This window comes from Curcuma longa, chromosome 15 (assembly GCF_044706935.1).
Source record: "Curcuma longa cultivar G26 ecotype Majalengka, Jawa Barat chromosome 15, ITB_CL_G26_1.1, whole genome shotgun sequence".
NCBI lineage: Eukaryota > Viridiplantae > Streptophyta > Magnoliopsida > Zingiberales > Zingiberaceae > Curcuma > Curcuma longa.
In genome coordinates, this window is record NC_133875.1 from 8932712 (window position 1) to 8952305 (window position 19594).

A 19594-nucleotide genomic window follows, 5' to 3' on the forward strand; every position below is an offset into this window, starting at 1 on the left:
CTAGCAGAATGAGAAATACTAGATGAATATGGTAGTTGTATTTGTTTTCCAAGTTTGCAACCCTTACAATGAAAATCAGACTCAATAGTTGTATGACCTAAACAACCTTTATTTATTAATGTGGACAGTCGAGACCCACAAAGATGACCAAGACGATGATGCCACTGGGCGAAGGAAGAACAAACAGAACCCGATGTAGCGGATGGCACACGAGCAGAAGTTTCAATGGAAGAAGGAAGACGCAAAGTATCCATGATGTAAAGGTTAGGAACACCTTTATGGCGATGGCCAGTCCCAATCACTTTCCCGCTTCGACGGTCCTGAATAAAACAAGATGAGTCATCAAATCCAACAAAACAATTTTGGTCGGTAACTTGACCAACCGAAAGAAGATTCATGGATAACTGAGGTACTAAAGAAAAATTTGATACAGAAAAATAAGGATTGCAAAGTGAACCCTGGTGAGTGATATGACAAGATGTACCATCAGCTGTCCGAATAGAAGCTCCATCAGAGACCGGCTTGCAAGCGACCAACTGGGACTGATCAGATGTCACATGAAAAGAAGCCCCTGAATCAAGTACCCAAGACGACGAAGGAGCAGCAGCAGGTGAAGCAGCGGCAATAGACACTGAACCTCCAGGAGTGGAACCAGTACCACGACCACGAGCACCACGGGCAGTACCACGGGCAGCACGACGTGCACGATAGTCAACCAACTTCTCTGGATGAATAGAAAAATAATTCTCTGGAAGATGACCAGTCTTGCAACAATGCTTACAGGGCTCTGAAGAGAAGCTTTTTGATGCACTGATCCTTTGAGAAGCAGCCAACACACTATGAGAGACAAATGCAGAAGAAGACATAGACTTGAGATGTGTTTCTTCTGCAAGTAAATCAGACAATGCCTGTGCCATAGTGAGATCAGAAGAATTGTGAAGTAATCGTGTACGAATAGAATCGTATTCATCCCGAACTCCCATAACAAATCTGTAAGTGAAAAACTTTTCAATAAACTTGTGTGTTGGGCAAGGGACAGTTGTACATTCTGGTATCATGGAAATCAGTGATCCCATCAAACGATCAAAAGCAGAGTAGTACTCATCAATGGACATATCATTCTGCATAATTTCATGAGTTTGCTGCATTAGATTATGTAAAAGAGCACCACTATCCTGAACATAGCGTTTCTTCAAGTTGTTCCATATGTCCTTAGCTGTTTTGAACTTAGAAAGACTCATAATCATGGATTGTTTAGTACTATTGACCATGGCAGCCATCACTTTTCCATCATTAATATGCCATTCTGTTATTGCAGCAGCATTACTACCATCATTCTTAAGCACAGGTGGAGATTCATTTAAATGAAAAAGTAAACCATAACCTCTTAATGCAGTCTCTACACAGAAAGCCCACTCTGGATAATTCTGACCATCTAAAGTGATATTAATAATTATTGCATTTACATGTATTGAAGACATGTTGAAAAGTGCTCCTGATTATTACCAAAAAAATGATACCAAAACTCCAATGAAACTAGAATAGGAAGAACCTGACGATTATATCAACCCTTGTTCCTGAATTTCTCTGCCTTCACATTAATTTGAGAACCTCGCTTACTGCTGCGTGGCAAAGGCGACGGAGGTCTACTGGCCACGGAGACGGACGGCTGCTGGAGATCACGAGGGAGATTAGGTTTTGCTTGTGTGATCTCTGGTTTCTTCGGCAGCCGCAGCTGGGAGGACCGTCGCTGAGGTCGCGCGGCAGAGGGCAGTGGCGGCGTCAGAGTAGCGCGTCGCAAGCAGAAAGAAGAAGAGGTTGATCGGCAGTGCACACGGCTAGTGTTTAACGCGCCCAAATCTTCTTCGGCGAGCAGCGTAGAGGAACACTAGTCTGCTCACCACAGCGCCGCCGGGAAGAAGCTGGCTGGCTCGCGCCCGCCGCTGGAAGAAGATGCTCTCGCGTCCGCCGTTGGGAAGGCTACTCTCCAGTCCTGCAATCCTCACGCGGAGGAAGATGGTGGTCGGCGAGTGGAGAAGAAGACGCGGCCAGCTAGGGTTTCGATGCCGAGACTAGGCGGCGGCGCGTCACCCTAAGGAAGAAGAACAGAACAGCGCCCCCTTTTTGTTTCCTCTGGTTTTCGCGGCAGAGCAAGAGAGAGGCGGCGCAGGGAGAAGGGACAACTCGCGGCGCGTGGAGAAAGAGAGAAAAAAAAAAAAAAATTTGACGGCGGCGGTAGATTAGGGCAAATAAACCTAATCCCAATCGACTCGCTCTAATACCATGTTACATAATATGGAAGCATAAGAATACAATAGGTATAGACAACTATATATAGATAACAGGGTATATGGGCCTTTATGGGCCTTAACAGTACCATCATTTTAACATGAAAGTTCACAATAACATTGTGTAATCATTTTAAAAAGTAACATATTTGAATTGTGCACTTAGCTATTAAGTAATATATTTAAAGCAAGGATTATGAGAGAAATATCAAGGGAAAAAATGTTATTAGATAAAGGATGACAAAATATAAATAGGTAGGGTGATAAGAAAAGTGTTATCCAATCCACTCTTATAGGCAACTCCATCAAAATATATTGTTTAGGTAAATTACCAAATCCTGATCAATACCTCTCATATTGATCCATATATTTGATATATTGATATAGATAATTTCTCTCATGTTGAACATTCCAATGACTATAGTGTCGTGGCGACAATACATTACAACACACACTAAAATGAATTCAAATAATATCTTTTCTTTTACCTTACTTTTCTAGAATTATAATTTAATTAATTATCTAATTTCAATAATTGCATTACATTGAAGAAGATTATAAAGTAAAACATATATAAATTCATTTGACACACATTTAAAAATAAATATCATTTTTAATCTAATTATTAAATTCATCTCAAAATATTACAATTCATGCCAAAGTGTTTTGAGTGTCAATGCCAAAATCATATCATTCCAATTAGAGACTAAATCTCTAGTTGAAGTGATACTTTAACTCTTGCCCTTGCCCTCATGTATATGTAGTTGTCTTGTCTTCTTTTTCTTTTCCATCTCCATCTATCCACCTCCAATTTGCCACTAACAGCCAAAATCATACATTGAGTAAAAGAATAAAATTTATGTAATTTTAAACCTTGATCCAACCATCTCTTGAACAAGCCAATATCTTTTAGTGTATTAAATTAAGTATTTCTATGAACATATAATTTGGTTTCTTCAGTTACGTAATAATAACTTAGCCAAAGTGACAAATTTAACTTTATGCAGAAGAGTTTAATTTTTAAGGTATTTGAGATGCGATATGATGGTAGGTTTCAATCACTTTTTTTATCAGCTCTCACTATTGTGTAATATTTACAATGATGTTGAATCATGTCAAAATTTTATAGAAAATGAAGACTGTAGTTGAAATTGTCTACGATGTACGTAGGGTATACATATGTTTCTTATACTTTAATCGTACATATTTCTGTATTTCACGAGATTTCCTACGTTCATTGCATCCTTTATCTATGCATTAGGCATGATTTTCTCCTTTTCCTAGTTCGGAGATCTACTCGTATGTTTATATATTTGCAGGACGGAAATGGAGCGAAAAATGCGAAACGGAAAAGCAATTGAAGATAAGGCAAGACAAGGTCGTGCCTCACAGGCACGGCCATGTCTAATTCCTCCAGGACCGTGCCCCCTAGGGCACGGTCGTGCTTCTTCACAGGCAGAATCAACACATGGTCGTGCCCACCAGGCACGGCCGTGTCCTTCCAACAGAGGAACAACTGCCAGGGGCCGTGCCAAACAGGCACGACCGTGCCTTCGCTCCAGCATCCAGCCAATGCATGGTCGTGCCCCACAGGCACGGCCGTGCCATTTTTCCAGAGCCGCGGCTGCCCCTGGCCGTGCCCCACAGGCACGACCGTGCCACAATTCCAGAACGTCGATTGGCCATGGTCGTGCCCCCTAGGCACGGTCGTGCCTATCTTCCAGAGGAGCGGCAGCACACGGCCATGCCTCTAAGACATGGCCGTGTGACGGGGGCGTGTCTATCGTGTGAATAGGGCACTTAGAGGGGGACATATAAATAGGCTCCTTAAAACCCCTAAGAGGGGGGGGGGGGGGGGGGGGGGGGGGGGGGGGGGGAGACATTGGGAGAGACCTGAGGAGTGTTTTGAACCACCGATGTCACATTCCGGAGCAGGAATTGACGATCCATCCATCCGTCCGGGATTATTCCATCATCTCCGTCCACCATCAACGAGGAGAACGCAACGCGGAGAAAAAGACCTTCATTGATAAGTTATATTTCCTTTCTTGGATTTAGAATGTATTATTTCCTATCTTCTTCGAGTTGTAATCTCTCCGTTATGGAGTAGTCCTCTAGATTCTAGGATTAGGAGGAATCGAAGTGTTATGGATGATTGAACTTGTGGATTTGTGTATTTACCATGTTCAGTGATATATATATATACATGTTGCTTTATGGATTTGTGTCTTATGATTGATTGATAATATGTCTATGAATGGTAATGAATCTATGAGGATACGGATTTATTGTGGTTTTGAGAATTCTTAGGATCGTATGACCGAGGTGCCTTGTGACAGAAGGTTAACCTTTAACCGGACCTTCCGAGGAAGTTCTTAGGCCATAATGATTCTTTATGAGGGATAACTAATGACCATTAATGACTAGGAAAGGATCCCATAATTGGGTGCTCGGTGACAGAGAGTAGTACACTAGTAGTATGCTGGGGCGACCGGGTGACAGCAGAAGAGCCATAACCAGGCTATCTGGTGTCGTCTAGAACTAGTAATCGTAGTGTTAGAATATCATGGTTTAATTCCGAGGAAACCTGACGAGGTCTAATTAGATACATTGGTTAGAATCCCTGCAAATGTGCATATATTGAGAAATGGTAAAAGATTCATAGTAAGTTAAACATAATCTCGAGGAATCTGAAGTCCTAGAATAGTTTTCACAAATCTATCATAGTTGATTTCTCCTTGTTTGAGGTTCTAGGAGCTCGACTACACTCTCTCTTCCCCACACCAACTTAACATAAGTGATCTCTCCACTCTTATTGTACTAGTTTAGTGATCAATTCCACGGTCCCTGTGGATTCGATATCTTTTATTACTTGACGACATTCCGTATACTTGCGGAACGCGCATCAGCATTGAATTTGTGAACTTGGAGACCGCCATCACCAACTAATATAGATCTTTATTTATTTGTAAAGCCTAACTTGCATTTTTCTTTGTCAAATCTAATAATTTGCTTTTTTTCTTCTATCCCGCTGGGTGCAGTGTTATCACCATTTTATGGCTCTTCACTTTTATTCGTCACAAGTCATGATCATAAAAGGATGATTTTATATGTGGTTGCTCATCACTTTTTCTACAATCCCTAATTCTGCAGCAAGAACTTACCCGATAAGTGTTTCTTCTTCCTTGCCTTGAGCAAATCTGGTCGATGCACATCATCAAGATGTTTGTGTTAATATCATACAGGTTGGAAAGTTATTTATATTATATACATATTTTGTGAAATTTAATTTAATTTTAGCTAATTTTTTCTAATCAAATATGAATAGAACTTATGTGCAGACTCCCTTCATAGAACTTTTCATGAATGGTGCTCATGAAGGGAACTCAAGTGCACCCGTTTTTCAATAATAGTACACTTATTCATCAATACCATAACCCATTTTATTATGGTAGATGTAGTAAATAATCAAATCTTTCCTTGTAGAGAGTCAATTAAATTATGGATGAAAATAAGATATAATCAATTAGAGTGATTTGATTGAGAATAATTTATTTTTAATAGAATAGTTTTTCTTTCTTTGTTTATTTATTCTTTCTTTATTTACTAATCCTCATTGTAATTATAAAAGGGTATCTTGGTTCATTAATGAAATAAAAGAGAATTTTTTTCTTCTTGAGTTTTTTATAACATCAGAGCAGAGTTCTTCTTTGTAAACATACACATGTGATTCTTCTCCTCCGAAGACAATAACAACGTCCACCGATTCTTCCACTCAATCCAGAACTAAAAAACCTTACCAAATCTAGTTGGCCGAGAATTCATTCGTGCTTACCTGTCTGATTAACTCCATGGAACCCAACATTAGTCGTTATCTCTGGTTCAAGATGGTCAAGGAGGTGTGGGATGCAATTCGAAAGATGTATTCCAATCTAGGCAATACTTCCCAAATTTTTGAACTGCAATCAAAGCTGAAACAAGGTTCAAATTCTGTGACATAGTACTTCTCTAATCTTCAAGATCTTTAGCAAAAACTTGATCTATTTTTTGAAAAAGATTCAACGTGCACTGATTCTAATGTCAAAATTCATTACAATATTAAAAAGGAGTATGTGTTTGATTTTTTAACTAGTCTTAATCAAATTTTGGATGAGGTATGTGGTCATATTGTTGCACGTGACCCATTTCCATCTCCTGAAGAAGCTTTCGCAAAAGTCCGACGAGAAAAAGCTCATCGTAAGGTCATGCTCACTGCTGAGATTATTGCACCACAATCTATTATAGCAGATATTTCAGCTTTGTTTCCACTAAAAATTCCACATCAAATAAACGTCCTTGGTGTAAACACTGCAACCGATCAAGCCACACAAAGGATAAATGTTGGGAAATATATGGAAAGCTAGCAAATTGACAACCACAAAAAAAGAATAAAGGTCATGGACATCATACTCAATCAAGCCAAGAAAGACCTGTTGTCTTCGGTGTTCCTTCTCGCTTTACCAAACAACAGATTGAACAATATTGTAATTCTTCACTTCTTCCGGCTCTAATGTTAGCTCCAACTCCATGGCTCAATCTGGTAAACTCAATTCATCTTTTTTAACCATTTAACAACCCCTTATATCATTGATTCTGTGGCCTCTGACCATATGGCAGGTGACTCGAGTCTTTTTTTGCTCCTATTATCCTTTATCTTGTCAAACTACTGTTAGGATTGCTGATAGATCATTAACTGTAGTTGCTAGCATAGGCAATATTCGATTGTCTCGGTACATTATTCTGAAATCTATTTTTTATATACCTGCCCTAAAATGCAATCTGATTTCTATCAACAAAATCACCCTTAATAATCAATGTTTTGCTAAATTATTACCTTTGTCGTGTCAATTTTAGGACCTAATATCAGGGAAGACGATTGGCAATGTTAGGATTCACAAAGATATTTATTACTTTGAGAATAAAAATAATCTTTGTTTAGTCTCTCATGTTGCTTTTTATTTTGTTTCTGGTGATAAACAAATAATGTCTTGGCACTATCATCTTGGTCATCCGAATTTTGGTTATTTAAAGTGTTTGTTTCCATCATTATTTACTAATAAAGATCTTTTGTCTTTCATTGTGAAGTGTGTCAACTAGCTAAGCATACTCACATCCATTTCTCTCCCAAACGATATAAACCATCTACCCATTTTCATTATTTCATAGTGATATTTGGGGCTCCTCACAAATTCACACCTCATAGGAAAAGATAGTTTATCTCATTTATTAATGATCATTCACGAGTTACTTAGGTTTATCTTCTTAACGACAAATTTGAAACTGTTAACATTTTCAAAGTCTTCCATAAAATGATTTGGACCTAATTTCAAACAAATATCTAAATTCTTAGAACTGATAATGGCAAAGGATATTTCAATGTCATTTTAGATAACTATTTAATGGAAAATGAAATTATTCATCAAAGCTCATATGTCAATACTCCACAACAAAATAGAGTTTCTGAATGTAAAAATCATCATTTGTTGGAGGTAGCCCATGCCTTTATGTTCACCATACATATTCCAAAATATTTATGGGGAGATGCAATCCTCACAGCTGTGTATCTTATCAATCATCTCCCTAGTCGCTCCATCAATTTTGTTACACCTTTGCTTCTTCTCACCCAAACGCATCCACAAATTTCCAACTTTAGATGTATGGCCTTTATGCATGTCCATGCCCATAAGCACGACAAACTTGACCCTCGAGCTCTTAAAATGTCTTTGTCGGATATTCTCCTACTCAAAAGGGTTATCATTGTTATTATCCACACACAGAAAACATATGTTACTTGTTATGTCACCTTTTCTTGAAGGTATTCCGTATTTATCTAACACTTCGCTTCAAGGGGGGAAGGATGATGAAGGTTTAAAACAAAAATCAACCACAAACATATCATGGACGACACTATAACCATCCTTCTTCTAAAGTGTAGTCTCCAGAGTGCCACAGCCTGACTGTGACACTCCAAGGTCATAAGGACGACTGTAGTGATGGTCATGGTCTCTAGAGTGTGCCACAGCTTGACCGTGGTACACTCCACGACCATGGTGACGACTGTGGTAATGTTCATGGTCTCCAAAGTGTGCCACATTCAGTCGTGGCACACTACAACCGTCCCCACGGTTGTGGTGTTGGTCGGATCTCTAGAGGGTACCATGGCCTGAGCTCCACAGTCGTGGAACGTCCTCAAAGGATGATGAAGATACCCTTCCCACTCCTGCCTCCATATCTGATCCTATCCAAGTTAACTCTTAAATTTGTGAAACAGAGAAATATGGAGTCAAAAATAGGATATCCTGGTTCATTCAAGGAGAAAAATTTCTCAAACTAATGAAGAAATTGTGAATTCTAATCACAGCCAAGAAAGTGAACCGATGGTAGAATCCTATAACGAGTCAGATATATTTCTCGATCTTGATATACCAATTGCATTCAGAAAGAGTGTCCAATCCCGTACCAAACATCTCATTTCAAACTTTATCTCCTATTCTAATTTATCCTCCACACTTAGTGTTTTCACTTCAAAATTGTCCAATGAATTGATTCTAAGGTCTGTAATAGAGGCACGAGCTATTCCTAAGTAGAAGACTACTGTTCTTGAAAAATACATGCTCTCAAACAAAATAATACTTAGGATTTTGTGGAATTACCACAAGGGAAATATACGGTTGATTGCAAATGAGTTTTCACAATTAAGTACAAGGCTAATGGTTCAATTGAAAGGCACAAGGTTCGTTTAGTGGCTAAAGGTTGTACTCAAACCTATGAGATTGATTACACCAAGACTTGTGCTCCTATTGCCAAACTTAATACTATCAGAGTTCTTCTATCATTGGCACCTAATCTAGATTGGTCATTACATCAACTTGATATAAAAAAATATCTTTCTCAATGGAGAGTTTGAAGAGGAGGTTTATATAAACCAACCTCCAGATTTGAAGAAAATTTAGGTGGTAAGACTACACGCAAGCTCAACAAATCTGTCTATGAGTTAAAGCAATCACCTCGTGCCTAGTTCGATCGATTCTCCAAGATGATCAAGAACTTTAGATATATTCAAGGACAAACATATCATACACTATTTGTGAAATACTCTGATAAAAGAAAGATCGTCATTCTTATAGTGTATGTTGATGATATCATCATCACTGGGAGACAATAAAGAATCAGAAGAAATCAAAAAAATGATGGCACGAGAATTTGAAGTTAAAGATCTTGAAACATTGAGATTTTTTTTGGGGAATGGAGATTACTCAAAATAGAAAGGGTATTTCAGTATCTTAAAGAAAATACACTTTAAATCTATTGAAGGAAATTGGCATGTTAGGATGTAAGTCAAGTAACACGTTAATTGAACTGGGAAATAATGGGAAAATGTTTGAAGGAAAACTGATTGACAAAGGCAGTTATCTGCCTCTTGTTGAAAAACTCATCTATCTCTCACATACATGCCCAGATATTGCCTTTGCAGTTAGCCTAATAAGTCAATATATGCATTCACCATGTCAAGATCATCTGAATGGTAAACAGAATCTTAAGATACCTGAAATAAACTCCTGGGAAGGGTTTGTTCTTTGAAAAAATTGAGGATAAAAGAGTGTGCATACACTAATGCAGATTAGGTAGGATCAATGGAAGATAAAAGGTCAACTTCTAGGTATTACACAATAGTATTGGGGAATTTAGTGACGCGACATAGCAAAAAATAATCTGTGGTTGCAAGAAGTAGTGCTAAAGCAGAATACAAAACCATGACTCATGAAATTTGTGAACTCATCTAGATCAAAAGAGTGATGAAAGACCTAAAAATTCAATATGAAGACACTATGCTACTTCATTGTGATAATAAGACAACCATCAGTATAGCTCACAATCCTATTCATTACGACCGAACTAAACATGTAGAGGTTGATCATCATTTCATTAGAGGTGGATGAAGATATTATCAGTATTGAGTATATTCTTACATCTCACCAACTAGCTAATCTTCTTACTAAAAGATTAACTGAACAAGCTCATAAAGCTCTTGAAGGCAAGCTTGGCATCATCAATATTTATAGTCAAGCTTGAGGAGGATGTAGGAAATAATTATTTCCTTGGGGAGAGTCAATAAAATCATGGATGAAAATAGGATATAATCAATTAGAGTGATTTGATCGAGAATAATTTATTTTTGGTAGAATAGTTTTTCTTTCTTTATTTTTTCTTTATTTATTTATTAATCCCCATTGTAATTATAAAAAGGTGTCTTGGTTCATTAATGAAATAAGAGAGAATTTTTTCCTTCTCAACAAGATGTCTGTGTTAATATCATACAAGTTGGAGAGCTATTTATATTATATACATATTTTATGAAACTTAATTTAATTTTAGCTAATTTTTTCTAATCAAATATGAATAGAACTTATGTGCTAACTCCCTTCATAGAACTCTCCATGAACGAAGCTCCATGAAGGGCACTCAAGTGCACCCGTTTTTCAATACTAGTACACTTATTCATCAATACCATAACCCATTTTATTATGGCAGGTGCACCTGTTCTTCAATACTCAAGTGCACCCCTTAAACAAAGAGAAAAGGCTAACAAAATGACTAGAATGGACATAATATTATAGGGAAGAATAAAATAAAATTAAATTGAGAAACTTCTACTCACTCCGGAAAAGATGATTTTCAAGACTTCCTCGAGACATGAATTCATAGACAAGAAGTCTTTGATCATCTTCAATGCAATAACCTATCAGCTTTACAAGGTTAGGATGATGTAATTGTCCAAGGAAGGTAATCTCAGCCTGCATTGCATGTATTTCAGCCAGTGAGAGCTTTCCTGGTTTATTGTAAATCATGGGAAAAGAGAGTACTTACAACCCACTCCCTATGACCCTGGAGTGCATCAGGCTTCAGACTCTTGACAGCAACAGTAAGACCTGTGCCTGGTTTTGCAGGAGTTGTGCCATTCTCCTCTACCCATCCTTTGAAAACGTATCCAAATCCACCCTCCCCAAGAATACTGTCTGGTCGAAAATTACCAGTAGCAGATTTCAGCTCCTGGAAAGCAAATTGAAGTAATTTATGAGATGTTTTGTCCTCAGATGTTGCATCTTGATTATTTTCCTTCGAGAAAGCAGACTCATGAGAAGAAGCAAGTTCACGGTTGCTAGCATTTAAATATCTTGTCTCAGTTGCTGCACACAAGAAACAAATTTGAATCATTTAATCTCTGCTTAGATGTTCATGCTTCATATCACAATCAAAGAAACAAATATAGGGCAATAGCACTCATCTCTCTCAAAATCTTCAAAATAGCAAAGGAAATTGAAAAAGAATAATACAACTTTGTATATGATAATGAAATCATGTTATTATAAGCTTGTTTGGAATCAGAACTAGTCACTGTTCTTTCTGAGTTCTGACAAGTCTATAATTAGTTTCAAGTGGATGTTTACAGTTAATATATTTCCTGATCACTCAATTGACAAACTTAAAGCGTGGATAAAACTTGGCTATCTTGGCACAATCTTTTATGTGGCTATGGTTACTTCACTTCATCTCTTCTTTATTATAGAAGTTAGGGAAATTGTATTAATATTGTAGTATATAGAATGTACCCATTATATGATAATTCTAAATAAAAAACACCTAAAGTGGGACTAAATTCATTACATCAATAAGTCTATTAGCATAAATACCTCTAGCACTCAAAGTTGGAACATAACTACTGTACATGTCAACTCGTCATATGATATTAGAAAGGTTCACACAAGAAAAACATAGAGTATTCCTTCATCTCTAACTAGCCAATACATCAACAGAAAGAGAATGATAGAAAGAGATCCCAGGAATCACTCTCAGATGTGCTTCTCCTTATAGCAGCACATATAACAACATATGGTATGGAGAGGAAAAGGAAGGAAAACCATTAGACCGGGAACCTAAGGATCAGAAAGACAATGAGGGAAGACCAGAGAACAAGTATCTCAAGTGGACTTCTCAAAGTAGCTTTGTATACAACTGCACAATCAAACATAGCATGCATATATAAAAGTTGGGAATGAAGGTGAGTAGATCTGAATGAAAAGGAAAAAGACATGACATTGGAGAGAAAGGATGCTAAGAGGATTAAGAGAATTCTGCTGAAGAAATAAGGAAACAAGAAATTGTTGTGAGAGGAATTTGAGGACAAAGATATCTGAATTTCTTAAAGAATGTATGGAATACACAAGTCTAATTAGATGTAATAGATATGTTGGATGAGCAGATGTTTCTATTGGATCCCCACGAGGGAAGACAAGGTGACACTTGGTTACCCCAGAAGGGCTCTGTATAGTCGAATCAGATCTGATTTGGGCGAAAGAAAATGCTAGACAGTAAAAGACAACAACCTGTGAGGGCTGATCTAAAGGAGAAGCAGAAGACCAAGCTAGGTGTGACATAATATACTGAAGGAAAGAAGCAGTGGCTCTTCACTACCAACAGTTGGAGCTGTCGCAACTAGGAGTTCAATATGGTGCAAATGGCATTGAGAAGAAGAGGGTCATGATCAGTTGTGATACTTGAACTCAGCGTTCACCCCCACCATACCCATGTCAATACAACATAACACAAGGTGGATTATCACCTTGGTCAATTTCAGTTACCTCATAATTAGTCATCCATGTTGTTCTTCTTCTTTGAACACGTGGTGACTTTTATGATTCAATTGCAAGTAGATTTTCATCAATTATTGGAATATTCTGAGTAACTTCCTCTTTTTGCTCATCTTTTGTAAGTTGCTGCTCTTTCTCATCATCATCAAAATCTATAGAAATATTTTCTTTAACACCTTTATTGTCTAGCTTCTTTCTCTTTTCATAGGAATATGGGCATAGGCAATACACTTAAAAATCCGAAAATGACCTACCAAAGATTTCTTCCACTCCATGCTTCCTCTAGTGTCATATTTTGGATAGAAATGTGACTTCTATACAATACATGAATGCTCCAATTAACTGCTTCTAGCCAAAAACTTTTTGGAATGCTACTTGTTGTCAAAAGGCTTTTCACCATGATAGTGTAGTTCTTCCTCTCACATAAATCGGTTGTGATGTATAGTGTGTTGTAAGCTATCTTTTGATTCCATAATTCTCTCAAAAAATTATAAATTATTGTGAGTTGTATTCTCCACCACAATCTATACAAAGAACTTCAAAAGGGTTGTTAACTTCTTTCTCAACAAGTATTTTATAGCTTTTAAATGCTTCAAAAGCTACAGATTTTTCTTGCACAAAATAAACTCATATTTTGTAACTAAAATCATCAATGAAGGTGATTATATATTTTTTGCCTCCATTATAATGTGGTGCTATTGGCCTACAAATATCAAAATGGACAACTCCAATGTCACCTCCAAGATTTTCCTTATGGGAATTGATTACGGTGTTATTTGCTAACAACACATTCTTCACAAATTTGAGAAGGAATTGCAATTTGAGGAATACCAATCACCATATTCTTTTATTGCAATATTTTCAATCCATCAAAATTTAGATGCCCATAGCTAAAGTGTTATAGTAATGCCTCATCCTCTAATATTGCTGAAAAACATAAATGAGATGTAGTATGGAGATAAAGTGGGAATATACAATTTGTTATATGTTAACTTGAGCTATTAAGCTCAACTTTGCATCTTGAATTAGACGTACTCCATCTTTGATAAAAATCCCTTACATTTTTCTTGTAATTGGCCCAAACTAAGCAAATTGGTCTTTAAATCAAGCATGAAAAGAACATTAGTAATAGTATGCGTGGAAATCTCTTTCGTTTGGATTGTTATCTTTTCTTTTCCCATAACAAAAATATGGAGTTGTCACCAAATTTAACATAACTACAAAAACATTCATCTAAGTCAGAGAATATCTCCTATCCACACATTTGGTTGCTGCAACAAAATACAATATTGTAAAGTTGTAGAAAATTGATGTTTTGATTTAAATCTTGTAGATTTGAGTGGTGATGTATTGTGTTGTTATGCTAATGTCACTTTAGAAAGTTCTTCAATTAAGGTGGCAAAATTTGCTTATTTCATTACATTTACCTTGTGAATGATTAAATTTATGAAAGACTAAATCTTTTATTATTTTCGTAATTGTCTCTACTCTTATTGCTTGATATGTGCTTCCATGTTGCTTAATTTTTTTGATATTCATAGTTGTCTATCTATGTTGGCATGTTTTGATGATAAGTTAATTAATAAGAGATAATATGTGCATTGTAAATCTATGAATTAAAGCATAACTTTGCATACAAAACAATAAAACAATGAATCTATTACTGCTATCATAGAGCTTTGGCTCCATGCTCTATAACAAATTGAATGACTATCTATACTTAAGCAAAAAATCCATAAATGAACCACCTTTAGCATAGAGCTTCAGCTCTGCACTCTAAAAGAGTTGCATCATTACTTATACTTAATTAACAATAAAATGAATGCGACATTTATTATACAAATCTTCAACTTCACTCTCAAAGGGTTATGTGACTAAATTAGTTATAGAAAATTAGCAAAACAATGAATGCACTATTTGTATCATAGAGCTTTGATTTTGTGCTCTAACAGAGCTATGTGATTATTTTTACTAAATTAATGGGATAATGAATACAACCCTTATATCTTGGAGTTTCACCTCCGCACTCTAAAGGAGCAATGCGACTGCTTATTGAATTAATAAAACAAATAAATTGTTTATATTATAGAGTATTGGTTTCGCACTAAAAAAGGGCACTTGGGTCTTTCACGCATTTGTAGACTTATATCATTTTATATGAGAAGTTGTTGTCACTAGGTGGATTACTAGTCGTGCACCCCTTTCTTTTGTAAGGTGCATTTTGAGTGGATTGCGAGTTATTCACCTTATATTTTATATTTATATATAATGCATTCTTGTATTGGGTGGATTATGAATCGTTCATCCTATATATATACAATGCATCTTTATCGAGTGGATTGCATATCATTCGCCCTAATTATACTTATCTATATTTTTGATGCACCTCATACTAAGTGAATTCGGGTCATTCATAAATATAAAAGGGAATACTTGTAAGAGTATAAAAGAAGAAACACGAGAAATGATAAAAACATCTATTAGAATTTGAGAGAAATTTATAATAAAAGATTAAAGAGGTTAAGTGCAAAAAATAATGATTTTTGAATGGATTTTGTCGTGAAATATACTATTTTACATCATGGCCTTCTCTCTTATACTCACTTTGCCTTTTATGCTCACATTCTAGAGTTTTTAACCTCCAAGTCATTTACTAAGATGTGCGCATACTGTATAGTACTAATCATGGTTTAAAATTTCAAATTTCAGACCGGAACGATATAATTACGGTATCGTATCTTACCAAGTTGATATGGTTTCGGTATTTTTTTAAATATAAAATATATTAACTAAAAATAAAGATTTTAATCTAAATATTTAAAAATAAAAAATAAAATAATTTTTTATATATATTAAATTAATGGGATAATTTTATTAGGCTTTAATTAAACATATTTAAATTATCTCAATCATAATTAGGAGTTGATTAGAATTATTAACCTAAGTTATTTATTAAAACAATAAATTATTTATTAAAAACTGACGTTTATCAAAACCTTACCTTGTACCGCTACATGTTCCGTCCCATTCCATGCAACCGCGGGCACGCACGGCCTGCGCGATGCTTCTAGAGGCATTGTCTGGCCCCAACAACGCCTTCAGACGCCTCGTCAGTGCCACGTGATGCCTCCAAAGGCATCTCCAGTCCCGCACGACGCCTCCGAATGCGTTGTCAGTCCACGTGTTGTCAATCTCGTGCGACGCCTTCAGACAGTGTTCCTGCTGGAACTATTGTGCCGATGCCAATGTCGGTGTTGGTCTATTGGCGAAACGAGATGTTTCGCTTCGTATCGAGCGAAACAGCTCAAGATTTTAATCCATTGTACTAATAAAATTTCTTCAAATATATGAATTTAGTTAGTTTGGTTATGCTATGTATTTTCCTACTCTAACATTATTACAGTTTGCGTACAGTAAATGAAATTAGCTTCGTAGCATGCCTAGCTCGTGCAAGGTGTGACACAAGCAATCAAGAGATGATAGAAACAAAAAAAAGTCAATGCCATCACATTATGTCATGTAGAGGGTGTTGTTCATGTGATGGTCAATGATACTATAGCATAAGGGGTTACATAGAGATTGGAGGGATCTATCATGTTGGGAAACATTATTATTCAGGTCCATCTCAAAAAGCAATTGTACATGTTATAAATGGCAAATGACAAGGACTTTAATAAAGCATCTAAATGCATTCCATACCTTATAAATAAGTGGACCAATGTAAAGCAGAAGATCTAAGATTATGATTTGGTACAAATATTCATTACTTTACTATCTTCACTATCTAATTCATTTGATCCTTTTATGGAGATGGTTTTGGAAAAAGAAGCAAGGTGACCCTACAAGAGATGGTGATTGAAGTCAATAATATGTTGTTTAAAGGAATGAGAAAATTATCATTCAAAGTTGAATTGGGAATGCACTAATTATGCAAAGCGAGAAAAGGGAGGGATAGACACAAGGCAGAAAAATTCAACAACATAGATTTGGATCGAGACCTATATCCTGGGGAGAAGTCTAGTATTCGATTTAACTTGTGCAATGCATGTTTGGACTAAAGAGTTGTTTCAGACATTCATACAAGTGTGAATAAGGCAATGAGTTTAGGAAATGGTGCAACGGTGGATGTCTAGCAAGTTGGTAAAATCAAACTCAATCTACATGAGGAATATATCTTAATTCAAGAGGCCTTTATCTCATAAGAAATCTAATTTCATTGAGTCAATTAAATTCAAAAATGGTACTACAATGGACAACTAGTGGAGTTTTAAGGGCATCTCATAGTAACAAAGCCACAACAGCGGAAAATTATAGGAAGTTTATATACTCTAAAGAGATCCTTAGGAAAAATGAGATACTTAGCATATACAAAGGAGTCAAGTGACGTAATACATCTCAGGGCACTAAATAGGAAATTTTAGAGTGAGGGATCGAAGAATCTCCCTCCATATTAGCAACGTCATTGACCAGATCTATTGCACATGAGGTTAATTAAGGTGGAAGCAAAGACATGGATAAAATCACTTAAACATGCATTGTATTGGTGCAGGTCAAGAGAAGCAGAATCACTATACCAAATCATCTTGACATATCAGATATAGTAGTGAAGTATCTCATCGATTGCCTCAATACTAGGGTAGCAACCAAGTGTTGGATCCAACTAGCCCAATAGTGTCAAATAGACCTTAAATTAGCATTTATTTATGATTGATTTCATAATTTTAGCATTGTGATGTCTATAATAAAGCAAATGTAAATTTTTCATTGTTGGAGAGTTCTAAAGCCAAAAAAAATACCTTGAGGTCATTTGATGGTTGTCAGATAATACGTTTCTTGTATGAAACAAGAGTTTTTTCAAGAAGTATTTTTAATACCCTATAAGTGCTTGAGGTGAGACTTTCTACTTTTTGTTCATTGGTTTTGAGAGAAGAGTAGGAAGGATTGAGAAGTCTTTTGTTCAATTTGTGAAAACAAGATTGTTGAATTTTTTTAGTATACTCCTCCCACATTATACGGACTTGGGATTGACTTTGTAGATATAGGTCTTTGCCAAACCATATTAACTATTAGGCTTTCTTTATGTATTTGCGTTATTCCACCAAGGGCAATAAAGCTTCCATTACGTGGTCTTGTGGTAGAAGTTATTTTATATGTTAAAGGCATTGGATTTCAATCTATAAGCGTATGGTTTGAGATACTGAAATTGAGAGATTGCTAGTTAGGTCTTCATTCTCATATAGTATTACCAGAGGGCACTTGTCATCCCAACATTCTTAACTGTTAACTAAAACCAACTAAACCTGTCTGTATTTATTCTTAAATTAAGAAAGAATTATACAACAAAAGCAATGGCGATCGGCATAAAATTCAACTTTCTGGATTACCTTTTGACTTCGCAATATTCATCCCTTTCAATTGACTATAGCATCAGAGTGATGAAGAGTGAACCGAATTGCCCAATAAAAATACAAATTACGAAAGAAACAGGATCTGATCTATCCCATATATAAAGCTACAGAGATCCCTCTTTTCGTGTCGAAACCATCGCGACGCGGGAGTAAGTGAATCAAATAAACCCCAACTTGACTCTGAAAATTCAAAGAGAGAGACAAGAGAGCACCTGCGTCGTAGACCACACTGGTCTTGAGCTGGATCGCGTTAGGCGATGCGCTGGCCGCGGCCTCCGACGTTCCACAAGCTCCCCTAAACCCACCAGCGATGGCTGACCAGCAGCCACAGCTCTGCCCCATCACCGCCGCCTCCTCCAGGAACGCAGCGGACACGACTACCTATCGGAGGGAAATCAAAACGCGCGAAGCAGAACGCGAGGATTCCATGTCGAAGAAGAAGAAAGGAGAAGCGGAGACAAGGAAGACAAGTAAGCGAATTGGGAAAAAGAATTGATAGGAAAGGTGAAGTCGTCGTCAGTCGCCACCACCATCATCGAGGTATATGCGAAACGAAAGCGGCTTTTCGTCTATTTGCTCCTCTCTCTTTATTTTCCTTATTTAATTTTTCAAGAAGAAAAGAAAAAGGAAAATAGAAGGTGGTTTATGGAGATTAGTCAATTCGTGCGCACTTGGACTCCTCCCCTCCCTTCTCCGCCCGCCTCCGCATTCTTTATTTGGACTCCAATTGCCAGCTGCACCAGAAACAGCTCGCCACTAATAGGAACGTTTATAAGTTCAAAACTATTTGGACTTTGATTGTATTAGAGTTTGGTCCTCTATGTTTCCTAAGTCAATCAAATATCATATCATATCAATGGCACATGGGATGGGAAATGTTTTGGTTCATGAAGTTGTTTGGATATATAGTTTGTTTGACTTTCGTGGCAACCGTCCTACTCGACCCACTTCCGCTGGATTTGTCCACTAACAGACGATATTTGGGGATGCATTGTTTGAATAAGAAATCCAATTGAATTTGAGTCGGCACGAAGCTTTTAAAAATATCTGAGTTCTTCTTCTCCTTCCTTCTTTGAATTGACGTGAAGCTTTTATAAAAATATATATATATATATATATACGCATTATTCATGCATATAGAGTTAGGCAAAAGCATTCTGCAACTCGTTCGCCTAGGAAGACCACTCCTCGGCAGGGTGAGGGTTCTTCC

The 19594-nt window shown here is 36.7% G+C and overlaps 1 protein-coding gene across 1 annotated transcript in view; it reads right to left on the reverse strand.

Annotated features, from left to right (window-relative positions):
- Positions 1–18935, reverse strand: part of LOC141846123 (serine/threonine-protein kinase PBL35-like) — a 30829-nt gene extending 11894 nt beyond the window's left edge. Inside the window, exons 1-3 of the mRNA XM_074734113.1 lie at positions 18597–18935; positions 11196–11515; positions 10987–11122 (exon numbers count right to left, since the gene is read on the reverse strand). Of these exons, the coding sequence (XP_074590214.1) occupies positions 10987–11122; positions 11196–11515; positions 18597–18726 (586 nt within the window). The 5' untranslated portion in view covers positions 18727–18935. The remainder of the gene's footprint in view (positions 1–10986; positions 11123–11195; positions 11516–18596) is intronic.
- Between the last annotated feature and the right edge of the window lie 659 nt (positions 18936–19594).